The 21,800-nt window shown below is 42.2% G+C and overlaps 1 protein-coding gene across 1 annotated transcript in view; it reads right to left on the bottom strand.

The window, feature by feature from the left end:
• Window positions 1-219: 219 nt before the first annotated feature.
• The window catches only part of PLPPR4 (phospholipid phosphatase related 4), a 44,980-nt gene continuing 23,399 nt past the window's right edge, over window positions 220-21,800 (bottom strand). Inside the window, exons 3-7 of the mRNA XM_077332988.1 lie at window positions 17,726-17,855; window positions 14,184-14,379; window positions 10,599-10,656; window positions 8,380-8,553; window positions 220-5,317 (exon numbers count right to left, since the gene is read on the bottom strand). Of these exons, the coding sequence (XP_077189103.1) occupies window positions 3,980-5,317; window positions 8,380-8,553; window positions 10,599-10,656; window positions 14,184-14,379; window positions 17,726-17,855 (1,896 nt within the window). The 3' untranslated portion in view covers window positions 220-3,979. The remainder of the gene's footprint in view (window positions 5,318-8,379; window positions 8,554-10,598; window positions 10,657-14,183; window positions 14,380-17,725; window positions 17,856-21,800) is intronic.

Here is a 21,800-nt window from a genome sequence, read left to right as displayed (position 1 = left end):
GTGGAGCCTGGGGAAAGTGGGGTTTGGGGAGGACAGGGACAGGCAGGATCTCAGTCTCTCCAGGGAAATTCCAGGCCTCACCTGGTAGTTGGCAAAACTACGTGTATTACTTCAAGTAACTAAACCTTCTACCCATCATCAGAATTCCACATACTATAAGTACAGATGAAGCACCAAAATGAAAACCTAAAGCCTTCTAGGACAGATGAGAGTGCCCAATTTCAATGAAGAATTTCGTTTTTATTTTTGAATGATATTAGCACAATAAACTCACACAGTAGCATTGATTCTGTACTTGTTTAACAAAATACATTTATAGCAATTTACAAATAGTTTTTTTCCATTTTAAAACAGTGCATAACATTTTATTATAACACAATACTTTATATAGAATTCTCATTTAAAAACATAGTTCATATTTTTACCCAATTTATTAATGTTTTTTTCTCAGTAAAGCACAGCCTGACAAAGAAATTGGTGCCCCATTTTAGCAAGTAAGAAAAAACTAGAAGTTGCCACCAGTTCAATTTATTTTGATTTGTCTGAAATTAAGGTATCAGTGGAATGTAAACAAAGGTTAATTTTACAAAAGGCTCCAAAATGATATACATAGAGAAGTCCCCAGTCCCAATGTATATCTTATTACATTTCCAGTTCTTTAAATGTAATAATGTTACCAAGAAGCCATTATTAAAAAGAGTAGCCTTTGGCACTTCCGAGTAAAAAAAGGAGTATTTTCAATAGTTTATGTAAAGAATGCCATCACAATGATTCTGCAAGTGCTTTAAAATTGTTTGCTAGTTAAGTAGGAAAAGTTAAGATAGGAAAAACAGCGTCCTGCACTTGAAAGAATGCAGTGAACTTCAGAGTCCTGAAAGCAACACGTGATACCTCGATATGGCAAGTTAAGTCTAAGGAAATAAAACAAGACAAAAAAACAACCACTCCTACCCTCAAACACATGTGCGCTGGACAAAATAAGCTGCTTTGCCAGGCGTGTTAATATCTAGTCCTCGTATTATTGCATTTGTTTAATCGTCCATTTCTATTTGCCTTCCTTATCACCTGTCCCTAACGCCCAGCAACAGTTGTTATTGGACTCTACCTACTCCTTGAAAACGCTTTCTACTTGGTGTTGCTAAACTAAGTTACAATCCATCATCAATCCAAATGTTTTCTAAGAATCCAAAACACTAGGCATTTATACATTTGTGACCTCTGTAAATATTTTTGTGAAAAAATGCTTTAATAGTATAAATGGAAAAGAATTACCCATATCCACTAAGGAAGATCTACATGCAGATTGCTGCACTTTATTGGGATCTGTAGGTGCAGCAAGGTGCTGGACTTGAAAATCCAGTGGCTAGATGCCTGCATCCAGCAACCAGAGCTGTATTGGTTCTTAGTGATGGAGTGGGAACTGCTTGTGTGGAGAATCCTACAGTGGATATGGCATGTGCATCTGTACAGGCATTCCAACATGCCGCAAAAGCCATGGATTGATTTTATCTTCCAGTCTACCTTCCAGTACTGATGCAAATGTGTATCCCAGTTCTTTCCCAGTGCCCAATTTTTAACATATACATGAGTCATCATGCACAGCTTATTCCATGCGGCTCTCTCTAGATTAAACTACGCTCTCCTGTTGTAGAAGAGCACACTGTTTGCAGACACCATACCCAAGGTTATACCAGCTTAATGATCTCAAACAGGACAGGAAAATTCTTTGAGACCATGGAGAAGCACTGCTAGTTTGGGCTGCTGGGATCAGGACAGATGTGATTTAGAAATCCAGGTGTTTGGAAATCCCTGCTTTCTGGAGGCACCTGAACAAGTCACCTCAGCATAACTTCCTGCACAAAGTTGGAAATGGTTGGAAAGAAAATAAAACATAATAATTGAAGCTGATTGTGCATCATTTTTGTCATGAGAATTATACTGGTATGTATATCAATATCTTTTGAGGTTTTTTAAATTCCCCCAATGGTAGAATTATTCAAAAATATTTTTAAGCCCATGCTTCTCTCTAAGCTATTGACCCTACCTGGGGCTGCACTTTTGATTTCGAACATCTATACTTGTGAATACCGGCACTGCACTACATTCTTTAAACCTGACCTAAGGAGTCTTGTATCCCTTTCACTACATGTTCCATTGATTGTCCTGCCTCCAAATTAGTAGGTTTTCACTTAAAATGCCTTCACAATTCCATCTTGCTAATAATGAGATGCTGGGATCTTAGGTGGAAAAAGAAACTGTTGAGCTCCCTAACTGAAAACAATTTTTAATCAGGCTCATTGCTGAATACGATGTGATCCATCATACAATGTAGCATTTGCAAGTTAATTTTGCCATTCAAGCCCATTAAAAATTTTTAAATAAAAGAACTGAAAATGAGGCAACAATGGTTGGGTGAGAGCTTTGTCAATTCATCAAAGGTTTGCCCCAGCTAGGACCAGCTCCTCCATTGGATAGGATATTTATCCAAAGTACCAAGGCTGTAAGAATTACCAGGTAGCCAGCTTCCTGGAATCTCAGCCATCGCTGCTACCCTCATTAAAGTTGCCATATTCCATCTGGGATATGGCTCATGTTCCCTTGAGAAGTTCCACAGTGGTAGAAGGATGTAAAAAAAAAGTATCACCAAAATGACACCTTGTTTAGAGTGTGTAAAATGGCAAAAAGCAACCTGAATATCCATCAACTTGGAAGCTGCTATTTCATTTCAGTGCCTGTCCCTAGGTGCTATGGGAGGGCTATTTAATTGCTTTACATTCTCTGAACATGCTCCGCAGTCATATTTAGGTTACCTCCAGAGGTGGAGAAAAGAAGAGGAATGGAGGGCAGCCACACAGGCTCATGGCTTGTCTAGGATTTTCCTCTACCTAAGATCAGCCCTGTTCATTCACTAAGCAGCCTGGGCTGTAATATTATTTTCATCTTTACAACACAGTTGCCATTGTCACTGTCCAAAATTAACTAGTTAGTAGTGAACAACAACAACAAAAAAGAAAGAACAGAAATGAGACAAATTTCAAAATGATTTAAAACCGATAGGCTGTGTGTGAGAGAGTGCAGTAAATTCCAGCTTGGAAAATAAACCCCCCCAAATTCAAATTAGTTATCCGTTAGCTCACTCTGAAGTGACAGTTTCATTAGTAGCACCTGTAGCTGAACATTTTTTGACAGCAGCAGCCAAACTAACCAGGAAAGAAAGTGATTCTGTTTTTATGGAACATCACCCACATTTTTGTTTTGATTTTTTTCTGGTAAACATTTCAAAGAACTACACAAAACCTTTGCAACCTTTTAATGTGAAAGATCCACTATAACAAAGTGGTCAATATTGTTCTACTCTAAAATGAATGCAGCCAGCATTATATTTTCAGCAATATTACTTGAAAAGGAATTACATGTCAAAAATGTCATGTGTCTCTAGAGCTGCACAGGTATGTAAGTTTCCCAAAAATGTTAAGGTAGAATCAGCACCGACTTGTATTAAATTTTGGTGCAAAACCCGCAAAGGTGAACATACAACACTGGTACAGCTTTTGCTGTTAAAAAACCCTCACCCATTTGTCCTTGGACCTATATATGTAGCTATATATAAATAAAAACATTGGCACATTCAGGAAATAAGGTGTCTAGATTTGATCACTGCCTTTGTTGACATCATTCCCATTGGAGAAATAACTGGAATCCAAACTAAAACAAAAACAAACCCCAAACCAAAAACCTTTTAGGAAACTCGTCCTGTTGGTTAGGTTCTTGCATTGTGCTTTCCCCCCCGCAACATGAAATCCACAAACTCATGCACAATCACTACACATCAGCAACATCCAAAAACAGTCAGGCTGATGGTTGATATTTTGGCACATTAAGATTATTCCGGCATCAGCTCAAAAGTAAAGAGAGCACAAAAGCTCGTACCAAACAGCATTGATTGTTAGTGGCATTGCTTGGTTGGAGTCATCAGCTGTCATTCTTTGTAAGCTCTTGTTGGAGATGTCCCTTTGTAGAAGATGTTCCTGGTATTTTCTGGGCTGCTGCCTCTCTCGGGAATTAAAATGATATTACCTTTTCTTCGAAGTGTGGAGTCGCGGCTAGAGGAAATGGACAGGGTCTCTGAACCAATCTCACTGCCTTCCACTGGTGTGACCCTTATTGTGGTTATCCCATGATGGTGGTGCTCACTGTTATCAATGTTGCTTCTTTTTCTGTCACTGGATCCATAACTGTCTTTCAAAGATTCACAGCTCTCAGAGTCCCTGTTCAGATCGTTTAGCTCATAGGTTTGACGCAGGCTTCCTTTCTCAGGGGCTTTCCACTTCCAGGAGCCACTCCCCTCCCCTTCCGATGGCATCTGAATTACAGGCCTGTTATTTTCAGGATGGGCCTCTACTCTTACTATACCGCTCGGCTCGTGGTCTGTCAAGGTTTTATATCGGATGGCTCCAGTACAGGTGACTGTGCTGCCTTCAGAGCTTTTAGGACTGCCCTGAAGTACACCTTGCTGCTTGGACATGGCTATGACCTGCATGATTCTCGGCTGGCTGTTGGTTCTGCACCCAACTGTCTTCTCAGCAGCCTTCAGCCACTTAGCTCTAGCTGTGCTAGTTTTTGGAGATGTGTTAACATTCTCCTGTGTCTCTTCAGGAATATGCACAAGTTGTGAAGAACCGGGGCGTGACTGAATAGAGACCCTTGGCCCACCAGTAAGACCTGCACTGTTACAGCCTGGCACACTACCAGGCTGAATTTTCAGGTACTGATTGGTAGGCCCATGGTGATCCCCATTAAGTCCCACTCTGGAAGGCTCAGAGCTTGACCTCATTTCAATTGCTCTAGGTGGTGACTGTCCAGAATCTGTCTCTATTACCTGGAGGGACAACTTACGACTTTCGTTCTTGTTCTTCCATTGGGAGAGAAGCTGCTTTGAGCGGGCGGAATCCATAGATGCGTGAATAGTTGCATTTCGACGAGCTGACTCTTCCATTGCAGGTGTATTGACTCTTGGCAAAGTGTTACTGAAAGTGACCATGTTCTCCTTCCCCATTGGACTTCGTGGTGTTATAATCTCTACATCAGCATTTGCTCTTTTGAGGTTAGTCAGGGAGCCAGTTTCTCTATGGTTCCTATTAAGGATACTCTCAGCATGATGAGTGGAGATAGCATCGTTGCTACTGGCATTTTTACCAGGCAAAATTCTATTGGCATCTTGGCTCAGGTCGGTCAAAGACCTTAATGGTTCTCTGTGCTGGTTCTGATGGAGCATGTTCTCTTCACTTGGTAGAAAGTTTCCCACAGCGTATAGGCCCTGGTATTGGGAGAAAAATAGGACCCCATTATGGAAAACTCATGGTAGCTTCTCATGTGTGGTATTTCAGACACAATATAACTTTACCAAAATGTTCATATGTGTGCTCAGTTTTCTGTTAATCAATCACACCAGACTTTCTAATGAATTGTCAGGTATTTCCCAACTTAGAACAGGCATTCCTATTTTCAAAGTTGTTTCCCTTAATAACACATGTTCCCCCAATACGAATTGTGAAGCTCAGTGGTTGAAGATTTAAAACCCTTTTCCCTTTCCTGCTCAGTCACAAGGAAAGCTGAGGCGGAACAAGCCTCAAATTTGCATTTTATGAATCAAACAAGAGGCACTACAGTTCTTATTCATTTAGCTTTGTCAGGGGACCATTTCTATCTTCTGGATCTACTTTTACAGCCATGAACCTTGCCTTGACCTAATTAATTTTGAGCTCAAAGGCTGAATTCTTTCTGCTTCTATGAGAGTCTTAGGGCTGATAGTACTGGCTCATAGTAAGGCAGCACTCCAGCTTTGATAGAGGCAATGTGCTTTTTTAAGCTGACAATTTTTCAACCTAGGCAAGCTCTGGGGCTTATCACTACAGTTTCCAATTCAGTGCCTGAATGCAGTATCAAGGTAAGAGAGAAATTCATCTGTTTCAAGTTATGCAGAACTACAGTAGGATTTTCAGCCACACTTTATACTTTTGATGGTCCATTTTTATTTCTCTTTACATACATATATCTCTCTGGAAGCTGAAGAGCACCACACTGCTTATTCATCTTCACTATATTGCATATTCTATGATGGTTCCATGTGTGATTATTGCTGTTAAAGCTGACCTCATCAGCCTAATTCCAGAAAGGCAGCCATGTTAGTCTATTGTAGCAATATAAAACAAAATTCCAGCAGCAACTTAAAGACTAACAACATTCATTCTAGCATCAGCTTCTGTGAGACAGAGCTCACTTCTTCAGGACCTACTTTTTAGAAAGTTTAATGGGCTCCTAACATGTTGTATTATACTATAATCTGTAACTGATGTCAGTTTTCTTAAGCTTCAGGCTGCTTCTTCCTCAATTTATATAACAAAATGTATATAACTAAATTGCCTGTTGTTGATCTGTACCCTCTGAAAAATGGGAAGGGATTTCTGTCCTCTATCGTTGTCTACCTTGTAACAACCAAACCTGTTCCACTTCGTCATACCTGAAAGATTTATGATGGGATTAACACCAGGCTTCTTTCTCTCTCCCTCTGTGCCTTCAATTCCTCCCTTTCCATCTCTCCTGTGGTAATTTTTTCTATATTTTTTTCTCTGCATAGTTTCTGAAGAAAAGAGCTCTGACTCATAAATGTGGTTAGTCTTTAAGGCAAGGATTCCCAACCAGGACTGCCCGCTCCTGGGGTCCATGGGAGCTCCAGAAGGGGCCCATGGCCTTTCCCGTCTTTTTAAAAATAGACTTGGCCACTTCCATTGCTCCCTCTCCCTACTTCTGAGCATGAGTCAGTTCTCTCGTGGTTTCTGTGCCTGAGAGGGGCAGAGCCTGCATGCCTACTCCCACCTTAAACTGCCTCCTGACGCTCCTCCCTTCAGTCCATTCTGAGACTGCCTGTTAACACAGGTTCTGATGACATGTAACTTCCAGGGGGCATGGCAGGGAGGTGTGGCCAGCTGACATCACTTCTGGGGCTCCTTGAAGTCTGAACAATGACTTCAGGAGATTTTCCATGGTCAAAAGATTGAAAATGGCTGCTTTAAGGGGCCACTGCACTTTAGTTTTTCAATGTAAATATTGTTTCCTTTTCTGAAGATATCGGGTAAACTTTTTTGAATTATATTTCATAGATATGAGTATGTACATGATGGTCACAAGTATAATCCTTCTCTCTGTGCGTGCAGAGGGAGCAGGCTATGTACACAGCATATCATGGCAAGATGAGGCACTCCACTCCTACCTCAGTATGCATCATCCATATGCTTGTGTACACAGTATGCTCACCAGAACCAGGAGTAAGCATCATGCATGATAGGACCACAGCTGCTGAGTGTCTGAAGAGCTTGAGTTTATTTATTTTTTATTCAATTTTTTTCCCACCGCAAGACAGCTTGCCATCTCCCAGCGGGTTACAGAATAAAAACCACACATAAAAACATACAAATATAATATCTCAATTAAATAACACCCAGGCAGGTATTGTCTTAAGTAGCTGCATGCCTGAGACTTGGAGCAGGTATGGAAAGATGGAGTATGCTTGGCTGGTCGTCTTCATTTTCTTCCCCCTATTCTTTCCCTCACCTAAGACAGTGACAGATGTCCAGAGTAACACACTTTCAGAATATTCCCCATCTCTCTTCATTTGCCTGCACACAGAGTCACTAAACCATGACCATATACAAATTAGGGTTGTCACCTCTGGGCTGGGAATTATATGGATATTTTGGGAGTGGAACCTGAGGACAATGGGGTTTGGAGAAGGACTTCAAAGCCATAGGATCCAATTTCCCAAGTGGGCATTTTCTCCAGGTAACCTCATTTCTGTCACCTGGAGATCAGTAATATTGTAATATTGGGAGATCTCTAGGTACAACTTGGAGGTTGGCAACTCTAATACAAATGGAGAACAGGGTTATACCTCATAATGTCTATGTATACATAAAGCAAAACTATACAGAAGTAGTCACAAGTCCACTGGTATCTTAAAGACTATTCCAGAACAGCAAGCTTTGGTGTATCAGAGCTTTGTGAGAGGTTTGGGAAACTGGACTCTTCAAGTCCTTTGCAATATCTTGGAGTGATAACTGGAAAAGTTGGAGTAGGGATTTCCTGACCCATTTTCCCCTGTTCATTGATTCCTCACTGCCTCGAGCTTGTGTTCTTTTCTGTTTTAATTATCAGACCCCTAATATTTTTCAAATGCATTATTTGTTTTTTTCCAAACAATATTTTCAGATGCCACAATTAAATATCACATGAAAAATTGTCAATTAACTAAGATATTTAGCAACCAATACTATTTATTGATTAACCAATATTATTTATTTTGAATATTTGCACTCTACTTACCAAATAAAGAGCAATTCCGCCACCAATTAAAAAGCCACAGTAAACATCAACCGGATGGTTTTTGTACTGGGTGATGCGAGTTAGTCCACAGATAATCCCACAGATGATAAACGCAAAGACTAGAAGTGGTTTCAGAAGTTTAGAGGAGTCGGTTAAAGTAGAATTGAAGTACATCTTTAAAACAAAATGCATTAAAGAATTGCGTAAATAATGGAAGTAACCAACAGTGCAATTCTAAGCAGAATTGCCACACTTCCGAGGCAACTGAAGTTAATGGACAGAGAAGGGTGTAACTCTGTTTAAGACTGTATTGCAAGTCAGTCACCAAACCCACTTCAGTTCTTCCTTCCTATGATTTTGGAAACATGGAGATCTGGGAACTGGCCTCAAAAAAGTCTCTTCCTAACTAATATTAGGCTAAGTAGCCAGGCTAGATAAAGAGGCTAGGTCCCACTTCTCCCTGTGAGTGATCCATGAGAGCTGATGGAATGTTGGGGAGAAATCACTGGAAAACAGCAGTAAAGTTGGAGAATGTCTGACTGTGTGAACCTGTGGAAGAGCTGCTTATGGCAGGCTGAAAGTAGCCAACTTGTAACCAAAGGACCCTGGTTGATCCCACTGAACGGTTCAAAAGTTCAATAGAAATGAAACACTGAGACACCAACTGAAGGACCAAAGACTGTGCCCTCTGTGATTAATTCCAGAATTGTAAGCTGCGTGCACTGTGAACAGAAGAGGACACATCTCTCCCATATTCTTACAATACTTAGAATATTCTCCTATGAACATGTATTCTGTAGCTACTCTTAGCAAAAGGTTCTTTGAAATGTGTAGGGTACTTTGCCAACATCTAGGGGCTTTCCGCACCGGGATCTTTGTAGCAAATTGGTTGCTGAATGAAAAATCGCCATTTAAAATAGTGGAATTCGTCGTTATGCATACCTGCCTTTGTAGTGGAATCCAGTTGCGTTTTGTAGCGTTTCCCACAGGCTTCCGGTCTCGGCAAAAATCGCTAGAAAGGAAGCGCTCTTGCCAAGCTCGTCCCACCCCTGGCCGTCAAGTAGCCAATGGGCAGCCGTTAGCATGCTCCCAAACAGCCCCTTTCCCTTTAAGAAAGTTTAAAAAAAAAAAAAAACACACCCATTGCAATGAATCTGTGTTGATTCATTGCAACGGAGAGACCCATCCAGCTGCCCGGTGTGTTTGAGCTGTCGTTTGATCGTTGCCACGCTCCCTCCGAGTGAACCCCCCCCCTCACGGGCCCGATTTTCGTGTAAAAAATAAAGGGAAAATACATCAGCAAACGGGCTTCTCTGTTGTTTGTGTCCAAAGTGTTGTTTGTGCTTAGTGACTCTGGGGAGGGACTGAAGCCGGGGAAGCCTCTAAACAGAAAGAGGCTCGCTGGTTCGTTTATCCCCGCTCGCTCGGAGAAAAAAAAATGGCGATCGCTTCACCGGAAGATCAGAGGAGAGAGCCAGGGGGAGGGACTTTGTAGAAACCGCAACAATGTTAACGCACAGGTCTTTTTCGCTAGTGTTGCAGATTGGTTGCAGGAGTGTATCGCTTTCCGGAGGGTGAATCCACTTTTGGGGATTTCCCTGAAAGCGCTACAAGGAAGCGCTTTTTGTGGATTGGTTTCAGCTGTGTGGCAGATTGTCAACGACGTTGTGCATAACGGCAAATCAATAGCGTTTTCAATTGGCAACCATTGTGCAATTTTGAAGGCGTGCGAAAAGCCCCCTAATCTTCAAGTTGTTGCTTGTTTAGTAATGCACTCAAACAGAAACACTGTTGCTACCAAGGGTCTGTTTAATGCTTGGATATAACAACAACAACAACAACAATAATAATAATAATAATAAGAGTTGGTTCTTATATACTGCTTTTCTCTACATGAAGGAGTCTCAAAGCAGCTTACAGTTGCCTTCCCTTTCCCTAGGAACGATCTGTAGTTGTGTGCACTGGAGGTATAACAATAATGTTTTTTAAATATTACTTTAAAAAGTCTGGGAGATAAAAATCTTTCTTTTTCCTTTTTCTAAAAATGTCCACTTTCTTTTCACTTGAGACCTGGATGAAGAAGGATTAGAAGCGGTCCAGACTTTTCTCGCCTTTTCTGACTTCACTAGTTTTAATGATCTTGCTTTAAAACGGACACAAAATGACATTTTGACTTCCCCCCCTTGTAGGAACTATTATGAACAGGCTTAATTACTTACTGAAACGTACACAGCCGCAAAGGCTGCCAGAGTGGCGTGTTCCGAAGGGAATGACTTTCTGCAAAGGAAGGACACCCAAATTAAATTTCTCACTTAAAATACATTCTAAGGTTGAGTTTAAAAATAGTGAAAGCGCTGGGTGCTCCGGTCCTTTAATCATCTTTAACTTACAAGATGCCATTGAGGAAAAGAACATTGGATTCCTAGAAAGTTTTAACATTTTTATTTACTTCGCAAATTCACTTTTGGTATTCTGTAGAGGCCAGCTGCTATATCCCATAGTAATAAAGAACATATTTTGATTGCAAAGATTAAATTTCTCATCTCAACTCATTCTACTTCTTGAGGTTTTTTAATTTTAATTGAGAAAATCTACAATTACATGAATCAATAAAGTACCTGGGATGAGATACATAGCTGTAGAATTTTAGCAATCATTTGAAGAAAAGAAGAGAAGCTGGGTTTTTTGTACCTGCTTTTTACTACCCAAAAGAGTCTCAAAAGCCAATTCTGCACAGGCAGAAAAGGCCAAGAGGGTGGACATATGGAAGCGAGGCTAATCCTGGCTTTCATATGACGCAGCCACCAGGCAGGCTCCCACCTGGGCAGGTCGCGGATCAGGCCCTCAGTTGTCCCAGGCTAAGGGAATGTGGATTCCCTTAGTCTACTGCGGGAGCCAATGGGCCTGTCCCGTCACAAGCCTGTCCCCTCCCTGCCCTATGGTGGCCCAGAGGGGGCAAAGAATTCCCTGGTCAGCTTTGCAGCGCTTAGCCATGCTGCAGGGTGGACTGGGGCATTTGTTTTTATTTTGCAACCCCCGGTCTCCCCATGTGGCAGAACCATTCTGCTGCTGTTTCCTGGGGGACACATAAAGCTGTGGAGCATGCAACTCCACAACAATGCACCGGTGGTGGCATGGCATAGCTGCTGCCATGTGGAATCATCTAATGCAGCTTACAGCTGCTTATGCTTCCTCTTCCTACAGCAGACACCCTGTTAGGTAGGTGGGGCTGAGAGAGCTCTGAGAACTGTGACTGGGCCAAGGTCACCCAGCTGGCCGCGTGCGGAGGAGGGGGGAATCAAACCCGGTTCTCTAGATCAGAAGCTGCTGCTCTTAACCTATACTAAACTGACTTGAAGTAAGGAATAAGCTAAACCTTGAACCCTCCATCACACTCCCGTTCCATGGATTCCTCCTCCTAAGGGATACTTCATCATCATCTGCAGTCAGTAAACAATTTGACTGTTTGTATCTGCAACAGTCTATCTGAAAGCCACTATCCAGTTAGTCTGTGTGTATATGCTGCCCTGCAGGGAGCCCTGGCACCATCATCCATGAAGATTAAAGCACTTTGTGTGTATAATGGCAAGAACTCTCTGTATGTGCAGGTGAACATCTCTAAATGTAAGGGCACTTGATTCCCTACACTTCATCTCTTTCTACGAGATGATTTTGGTTACAGATGTCCCTAATATTACCATATCTTAGATGCCATCCTGATGTCACCATCAAAGTCACATGAGTTACCCCAGCCAATGGAATGTAATGGTCCATTCTCATACGCATACACCCTTTCACACTTGCATTACATTGTCTGTCTGAAATGCTACTAGACACAAAAGGTCTTAGCTTTGGAAGTTGCACTGCACCTGAAGTAATACAACCTATGACACAGCCTGGTAATTGACCTGCATCTCTGGAAGTTACCTTTTAATATTTCCTTTCTCTCAAAAGCATGCCAAAAAAAGAGAGTCATTGCTATAAGGAACCTCCACTAAGAGTAAGACTTCAGAATTACCGCCTATTAAACAGACTCAGCTCTGCAGGAGAATTTAAAAAATGGCAACAGAATTTACAGCATATGGAAAAAGTGGAGAATTCATCTTGACCTTTAGAAATGGGACACATAAATAGAAAATAGATGGTGACGCATTGTGAAATGTCTGCCCCTTAGAATGCCAAGGCACTCTTAAGGGAAGGCAGTCTCCTGTGCAAGTTGGGGGATTAAAAAAATGTGGTTACAGAATTTTTTTTAAGGGTCAAGTCACATTGGCTGTCTTGGCCTTTCTATGTTAGTCTTCTCTGAATAATTCATGAAATCTTGGGTCCAAATTTCAGCTACTGGTAAGTTTTTCTCATTTGAGTTTATTGCCTATTATGCATGGCCGCTGAAACGGCGGCATGGAGAACGCGGAGGAGGAAGAAGCGAAGCAAACCGCTTACACACGGGACGGAACGCAACGGCGGCAAAACCCAGAGTATCCGATTATGCACATGGCTACTCCAGAGCCGCTTCTGGTTGCGCCCTGGTCCCGGGAAGCTCCACTTTCTTCCGCATCTCGCTAATGTGTTTTTTTCAGCGGCATATGTTGACTCTGTGCCCGGTTGCCGCCTGCAGCATGCATAAATGGTGATTTTAGCCACCGCCATTCCACCCCGAATGCGGACCTTCCACTCCGTGCATAATGGGCCTATAGGTCCTGTTTTTTGCAGCCATTGTTCCCACTGAAGTAAACACACCAGAGAGGCATCTACACCAAATTGTAGTGACATTATCTTTCTGATTATTTTATGTGTCTTTGGAGATGGTCTGAGAGCAATACACAAGCCAGGTTTATGGCTGAGGCCATGGCATAGAAGATCATGGTTCCCCCCAGGAGAGAGACTCCAGGCAAGTCTACATTAAGCCAGATCATTGCTGGACCAAACCATTGTAATCTGTGATGCCCCCATAATGCACCGTGAGGGGATTAGTTGTGTGGTGGGAAGATAGCTTTTTTCACTGTCAGGGTGTGTGTTACATTTTAATGGGATTATAATAATTGTTTTAAGTGGGGTTTTATTCAGTAACCCGCCGTGAGATGGTTCACTGATAGTGGCAGGTAACAAATCCAATTTAACAACAACAACAACAACAATAATGAACCCCAACGTAAGGTATATTTCAATCAAAAAGGGATAGGAAAGAATTGCAGTGCAATCCTAAATAGAGTTAACAGCTCTTGAAGACAATTTAAGTCTGATTTATTCACATCATGATGTACTGCACCTCTGAGTTATCAAAATATCAAGTTGATCAAAAGATACATTTACAAAGAGCTAGACAAAAAAACAGTCTACATCAGTCTTTTTCAGCCTTTTGACCATGGAGGAGCCCCTGAAATAATTCTTCAGGCTTCAAGGAACCCCAGAAATGGTCAGCTGGCCATACCTCCCTGCCATGCCCCCCAGAAGTTACATGTCACCAAAAGTAACCTCACAGGCAAGCTTCAGGAAGACTATGTGGAAGAGAGAGAGGTCGTGGTTTAATGCAGGAGTAGGTGTGCAGGCTCCATCCCTTCCCAGATATAGAAACCATGAGAGAACACATGCTCGGAAGGGGGGTGGGGGAGCAATGGAAGCAATCAGTTCCCTTGCTTGTGGCCAAGTCCATTAAGGCTGGAGAGAAAAGGCTGAGGACCCTCTCCAGAACTCCCCTCCAGACTCCCAGGAGTCTGTTGACCCATGGTTGGGAATCCCTAGTCTAGATGGAGATAATAATTGAATAGGAGCACAGTCCAAGAAACAGCATTTCTGTGTCTTACCTTCCATCATTGATGATGACGGGATCAGGTCCTGAGCAAATATCCTCCACAATGTAAGAATTTTCTGAGCAGGATACATTTAGGGATGTATAGTTAGGTTTGCATACAGTCAAGAAGTATGGTGTCTGATATCCCGTTGACAACTGTATGATATCTGTGATGAGAGCTGTGGCACAAAGGCCAAACACATGGACACCTAAAAGAAGCAGGAAAGCCTATTAGATGCTTGCCGCACTAGAAATGCTATTGGATCCTATTTAATTCTGTGGCTTGGATACCATAATAAACTGGTGATGAAGGAATTTCTGTCAGCAAATGGAAATTCCTCATTACCCTTCCCACTGCAGCCTAAGATGATCCCCAAAATGCTAAGCCCCAGAAACAGAGAATCAGAGATCTGCAGCAGGACTGGGGACAACAGCTAAAATTACTCTCTATTCTGTCACTAGAAACTTTCCACATATATGACCCTCAGAACAACTTTATTTGGCATTTGCTGCCCTTATCATCTATTTTTAAATTGTGACAAGATATCTAATGCTTTCCTATTTTGGGAAAGCAATACTCCCTTTCTATTTCACTAGTCACAAAGCCCATTTTTAAAATGAGCCATAGAAGGATGGGTGGGCAGAGCATGGACAGACCCCTGCAGAGCAGGGCAGCTGAACTCATCATCTGGGTTGCTGTGCTCTGCAGGAACCCTGCAGCCCATCACCCTTGTGCCAGGGAGAGCTAGGTGGCGATCTGGGCCAGATGGTCCTCCTGACTCCCTGTGGTCAGGAGATTCAGGCGTGTGATGCAGACACTGTGGCGAGTGGACACAGTTTTCCCCAGGCTCCTGGCAGCCAGGAGGGTGGGGAGTGTGGTGTGGTGAACTGTGGCTGGATGGCCACACCCCACTCCTGAGCTTACCTTCTGCCGAGTCTCCCTCCTCAGGCCAAGTGCTGGGAAGTGGAATGGAGGAGGAGGCAGAGGAGCAGGAGGGTGGAGAAGAGCCTCTGATTGCCCCTCATCCAGGAACTGCCATCACCTCACCCAGTGAGGGCCAATTAGAGTGGCATATCATTGGAAGGACCATGTAGTTTTTATATGGTATCATATGGACAGCACCAGATAATACCAACTCCTTCATGGAGGCTGATCAACAACAAGGAGTTTTCCTTGTATAGTGAAATATACGTTCTTTTAACTATAGGTTGGATAATAACAACAGCCCTTAAGAATGAGGAAATTGAACATCCCTTTTTTAACCAATAGATAAAAGCAAAATTATCAATGCTAAACTGAAACCTAGCTAAAGTTAGCAAACAAGAACCTGAATATATGTCAGATGGAAGTTCCAATGATTTTAATGGGACTTTCAGCTAATTAACTTGTTAGCATTGGGGTGTTAGCAGTTGTGTAGCATTGACAGTCTGGCTCAGGGATCTCCAACCTATCTGAGCCTGTGGGCACCTTTGGAATTCTGATACCAGTGTGGTGGGTGCAACCACAAAATGACTGCCACAAAATGGCTACTGCAGCTTCCCTTCACACAGTGAAGATCCTTGTAATGCAGTAGGTACTGCCAAAGCAAATTTTTAAAAATTTCCATAGCCAATCAGAAGCCTTGCTGGAGAAAAGTTCACCTGGCCCTGCTGACTTTCTTAAAACACTTGGTGGCTGCCAGGAAAGGTGTTCGTGGGCACCATGGAACTGTCCCAGTTCCACAGGGCCTGTAAGACAGAGCTCTTCTGCCAGGTCTTCGACTGAGGCCAGGACAATTAAATCTGGGCCCCTCCCTGAGCAAGACAGGCCATCGGGCTCCCCCTTACTGTGTTCCCCCTGAGGATTTTGCTATGTAGCATGTAGGGTGGAGGGGGGGTTATTGTCACCACCAAGGGTGGGATTTTATTGGGTTTTGATGTTTTAAAGTGATTATGACTGGGATTACTGGGTTTTATAGTTTAAAGGGGATTTTATTGTGGACTAATTGTTACCTACCACGAGCCACTATGTGGGAGTGGTAGGATAGAAATAAAAGTATAGATAGATAGATAGATAGATAGATAGATAGATAGATAGATAGATAGATAGATAGATAGATAGATAGATAGATAGATAGATAGATAGATAGATAGTCATCACTATGGGGGCTATTAGTTTATCTAGTTAGCATATTTCATCCAATCTCCAAAGATCTCAAGGCAGCATACTTTGTTCTCCATTTCCCATTTTAGTAGCACAACAATCCTATGAGGTAGGTTAGGAGACAATGTGACTGGCCCAGGGTCACCCAGAGAGCAGGTTTTTGAACACAGGTCTCTCCAATTCAAGTCCAAGACCTTAATCTGGCTTTCTTAACCAGGGTTTCCCAAATGGGTGGGAGTTTATCATTATCATTATCATTATCATTATCATTATCATTATCATTATCATTATCATTATCATTATCATTATCATTATCATTATTATTAGATATATTTCCCGCCACTCCCGAGTTGGCTTGTGGTGGGTTACATGTCATAAAACTCCCGCTAAAACCGCCAGTTAAAACATCATCCCCAACATGGTGGAACCCCCCCAACCCCCCCCATATTAGAGGGGGGAAGGAGTTAAGATGAATACTCATATCTGGAGGGGGGCGTAGGTATACCTCACCGACCCCAGCCTCAACCATAAACCTGGTGGAAGAGCTCCGTTTTATAGGCCCTGCAGAATGCCGTAAGCTCCCGCAGGGCCCGCAGCTCAATTTTAATATATTTTAAAAATGTGTTAAAACATTTATCAGGTGACATGACCATATATGTTTGAACCACCCCTCCATCTCCCAAAATGGCCAGTTATTGGCCTGGAGGGGTTGGGAAGGGGAGAGACCCTGTGGGCATGTCCACAGCTATGCTTCCCAACCATATCCTGCACCATTGTGCCTACTCAGGAATTCCTCCATCAGCTCAAACTAAGAAAAAGTAAAACTCCTCCTGTGGAATAGTGGGGGCCATATTATTAAGCAGGTTGCCAAATTTTGTGCTCATGTGCTTAGCACATGGGAAAGACAAGCTTAAGTGAAGATTTTTAGAGGAATTTTACTATGCATTTTTATAATGTACCCATCAATTATACAATTTTATATTTTTTAAATTTTGTATTGGCTCCCTGATTATGCAATTTTCTGCTCTGAAATGTTTTTTTCTTGCTATCTGTTTTATCTGGCCGCAGTGCCGTATTAAAATAAATTTGATTTGATTTGGCATCATTGTGCCATTTCTGGAGTTTCTTGTAATCTGAAGAATGTTTCAGGGGTTTCTCTGTGTGCTGGCTTTCTTCTCATGCTGGCTTTCATTACTGAACCATCAACAGAGTGTTTTATTTCTTTCATTATTTAAAACAAGAAAAATGCACAGGGTCATGTAAATGGACTCTAAGCTGTTCCAAAACTTCAATAACACATTAAAAAAGAAACATCACAAGTGCTTCAGATTAATGCATGGACACTGAATAGGACTATGAAGTATATCTAAAGAATGAAAATGGTTCTCATCACCACCAAAACGATGACCCACCAACAAATCGGACTGCTCTCCTTAGGAAAGAGTTGAAATTGCAGCCTCCAGCATTGATATTGGCCTCAGCTCCAATTCCATTTCGACGTTTAGAAAGGCAGCAGTAGAGAATCCCTTCCCCCACCATGATCTGCAGTGAAAAATGAAGGGTTCAAGGTCATCGTCATGGGTATCTGTCACACCATCATTTGATCCAATCAAATTGTAAGAGAACAACCTTCATTTACCAGAGTGTATTTGCCATTAAAAGCATTGCTTTGCTGTGTAGACATCCATATTGCAATTTTTATAAGTGTTATGAGGATAAGGGGAAAAAGCTGGCATTAGTCTTGTATGAATACTCTTTGAGCACATACCATACTTCTATAGTCTTACAAACACTTCGTTTTCAAGAGAATGCCTGCCGAAACTCTTTGCTTCACTATTCAGTTTTGTGAGTACCAAACAGTACCTCCTGTTTTTGACATTTGCTGCAAACATACATGTTGCTGTTCTTTTCTGCACCAATTTCCTTCTTTGCCTTCAGTGGTGTCATTTACCCTCACTGCCATTTAATTCCATTGGCTGGGGTAACTCACGAGACTTTGTTGGTGACATCAGGATGGCATCTTAGATATAGTAATATTAGGGATATCTATAAACAAAATCATGTGTGGGTTGTGCTAAGAAGAGCTGAAGGAACCAAACCAGCATTGGAATAATGGAAATGTTCAGTGAGGCATGTGTGCATGTAAATTTACTTTGCACCATGCTAATTTTAAGACAAATTTCAGAAAGAGCGATTATTTGGTGCAGCCATTTTCTGTTTATTTAAAATTTATCTCACTTTTCAGTCAACAAAGATCCTCAAGGCAAATTAAAACACAGGAGAGGCAAGCCATGGAAAGCTTGGAAGGAAAGGATATGTTTGTTCTGGATTTGTAAGGGGACAAGAAGCCAGGATGGGGATTTAAGGTGCCCTTTCATATCATCAGTGCAACAGGAACTGAAAGATCTTTGCAGCCAGTGCTGGTACAGATTAGGGAGTAACAATGGAAGTCCAGATACAAAGAGCATGTCGTAGTCATATAGGACATGATTTCATTTAAATGCAAAACTGCTATCAAATAATGTACCTGCATGTATGAACAAGCCCTAAGGCACTTAATGCTGAGTTATGTGTGTACATCCTATGGAGTCTTCTTTCTTATCATCTGAGTTTGTTTCCCAAATATTTTATAGGTAAAGCTATAAAGGCAAGCAATTTATTTATAAAGGCTCTGATAGAAACATAGGAAACAGTAGAAAACTGCTGGTATAGCAGACTTCTCAGGATGTGGATAACAGAGCACAGAGGCCTGGCATCACTGCAAGGCTGACAACCTCCTTCCAGCTGTACACTGCAATCTTAATGGATTTTTCTTATTCCCCTTACGGCAAAATAAGGGCAGTGAAGGTTGTATAATTCCAGGAGAATACAGATGATAAAAGGGATTTGGGGAATTCTACAAGCAAAGACCTGCTACTGAAAACAGCCTCTGACAATCAAATAATTCAGTCGATGATGATGGGGCTTTGATCAAGAACAATGTTCTTCAATGAACAATTAGTTTTGCAGAGTCCTCCATTGGTTTTTGCAAGGTTTACTGATTGCTCTGCATAAAGAGCCTGTTAAGAAGAGAACTTTCTTCTATTCCAGAAGAGCAATATAGGAAGATAAATTAAATTCTGGCATATCTTCTTGTTGTGAACCAGGACAGCCATACCAAGGTGGAATGATTCTCATGACTGGAATGTAATGGTGGATGGATATGAATCCAGACCCTTCCTCATCACGGACAAATCCCACCTTAGAACCCCTTAACCATTTATTTAGTCCGTGACGCCCGCAGCGCCACGGGCGGTTTAAAGATAGTTGAATTTATATGACTGCCCCTCCTGGCAAACTGGCTTGGAGCAGTTAACAACATTATACATTAAACATAATATTTCAAATTATAACTAGTTAAAATCATATTAAAGCAATGTCATTCAATTCTGTTGGATTGCTGTATATGTGGGCCATTGCCCTCAGGGGTTTCTCTCATTCCAGGTGAGGGCTTTTGCAGGAGGGGGGCAACTTGAAGATGTTTGATGATGATTACTGTTCATTGGCCCCAACCAAATGCCTGGTGGAAGAGCTCTGTCTTGCAGGCCCTTCAAAACTGAGCAAGCTCTTCCAGGAGTTCATTTTACCAGGTGGGGTCCAAGACTGAAAAGGCTCTGGCCCTGGTTCAGGCCAGATGTATATCTCAGGGGCCAGGAGTTGCCAGCTGGTTTGTATTGGCAGAGCACAATCCTCTTTGGGGTGTATAGTCAGTTAGGCAATCCCTTAGGTACCTGGGACCCAGACCATGGATGGCCTTAAGGGTTGAAACCTGTCAGAATCACATGATTGCTGCCATGGAATTTGTGAACCACAGTGTAACCATTTTGGATTTTGTATAACCAGCTTGTCTGCTTTAGCCTTCTGTAAACTGTGTCTTCCTGAAATTCTTTGTTCTTCTTTGCAACATTACCAGTCTTATCTGGCAAGTGGCTGCAGCTAGTCGAACCAAGGTTGGGGAGGCTTGGATTATTGTCTTGGCTGTTTTCCCGGACAGCACCTGGACTTGGGAGGGGGCATCCTTCCTAGGAGTGAGAACATCTTTGAGCGGGAAACTTTGGGGTAAAAGTTCTGTATTTTGAAAGTGCCTGTCAGTTTCGGCTTTGAACAAATAGCATAGCATCTGCTTGGAAAATAAATGCTTTCTTCCAGAGAAGTAGTTGTTTCCAGTCTGTCAACCTTACAAAACCAAAACCTTGAGCCTGATCTGGAATTCAGCTGGAAGCCAATGCAGCTGCCTCAGAACAGGCTTAATATGGGCTCTCTATGGTGTTCCAGTAAGAACCCAGACTACTACATTTTGAACCAGTTGTCGTTTCCAGGTCAGGAACAAGAACCGTTCCACGTAGAGCAAGCTGCAGTAATCCAGCCTGGAGATGAGCATTGTGTGGATCATTGTGGCTAGGTGTTCCAAGAACAGGTAGGGCATTTGCTTAGCTTGGTGAAGGTGGAAGAAGAAGAGTTTCCTAGGAGTCGTTTCCAGTTTGGAAAATGACATGGGGGAATGTCACCCCCACCTCCCCAGCTGCAACATGGCCTTCATTTGAATCAGGCCCTTGAGTGCCTAGGAAGCATGAACTCCCAATTTATATCTGTCAACACAATTTAGGGACAATCTCAAAAGTATCATATAATTAGATTCAGGTTAGTAGCCACGTTGGTCTGAAGCAGCAGAACAAAGTTTGAGTCCAGTGGTACCTTTAAGACCAACAAAGTTTTATTTAAGGTATAAGTTTTCATGTGTATGCACATTTCTTCCCATATGAAAATTTATACCCATAATAAAAGTTTGTTGGTCTTAAAAGATGCCACTGGACTCAAACTTTGTTCTGTATCATATAGCATGAGGCCTCTGTGGTGTGAAGGGAAGCAAAATAGAAGAGCTGCTGCTCAGGCCTTCATGAGGCCCAAAGTAGGTTTTCTACTGGAAGCCTTCTGCAGAATGCTGTTTACTAAGGCAAACTAAGGACCGCAAATCTGGGGGAAGAGAAAGAAGTGGAGGCAACTTGGATGGGCTGAAATTGTTTATGAGCTAAGCCACAATTCAACAATAGTTTGATGTGTCCTTTAAAAAGTTATAAATTGGTTGTTGTGTGGGGTAAAAGGTAAAGGTAAAGGTATACCCTGTGCAAGCACCAGGTCATGTCTGACCCTTGGGGTGACACCCTCTAGCGTTTTCATGGCAGACTCAATACGGGGTGGTTTGCCAGTGCCTTCCCCAGTCATTACTGTTTACCCCCCAGCAAGCTGGGTACTCATTTTACCAACCTCGGAAGGATGGAAGTCTGAGTCAACCTTGAGCCGGCTGCTGGGATCAAACTCCCAGCCTCATGGGCAGAGCTTTCAGACTGCATGTCTGCTGCCTTACCACTCTGCGCCACAAGAGGTTGTGTGGGGTAGCTTCCTGTAAAAAGAAAATTTCATAATCTAGCAACATCACTTGACATTTGC

This window comes from Paroedura picta, chromosome 4, assembly GCF_049243985.1.
Source record: "Paroedura picta isolate Pp20150507F chromosome 4, Ppicta_v3.0, whole genome shotgun sequence".
In the NCBI taxonomy this organism is placed as follows: Eukaryota; Metazoa; Chordata; class Lepidosauria; order Squamata; family Gekkonidae; genus Paroedura; species Paroedura picta.
The sequence above is the reverse complement of the archived record's forward strand: the minus strand, read 5'-3'. Positions and strand labels throughout refer to the sequence as shown.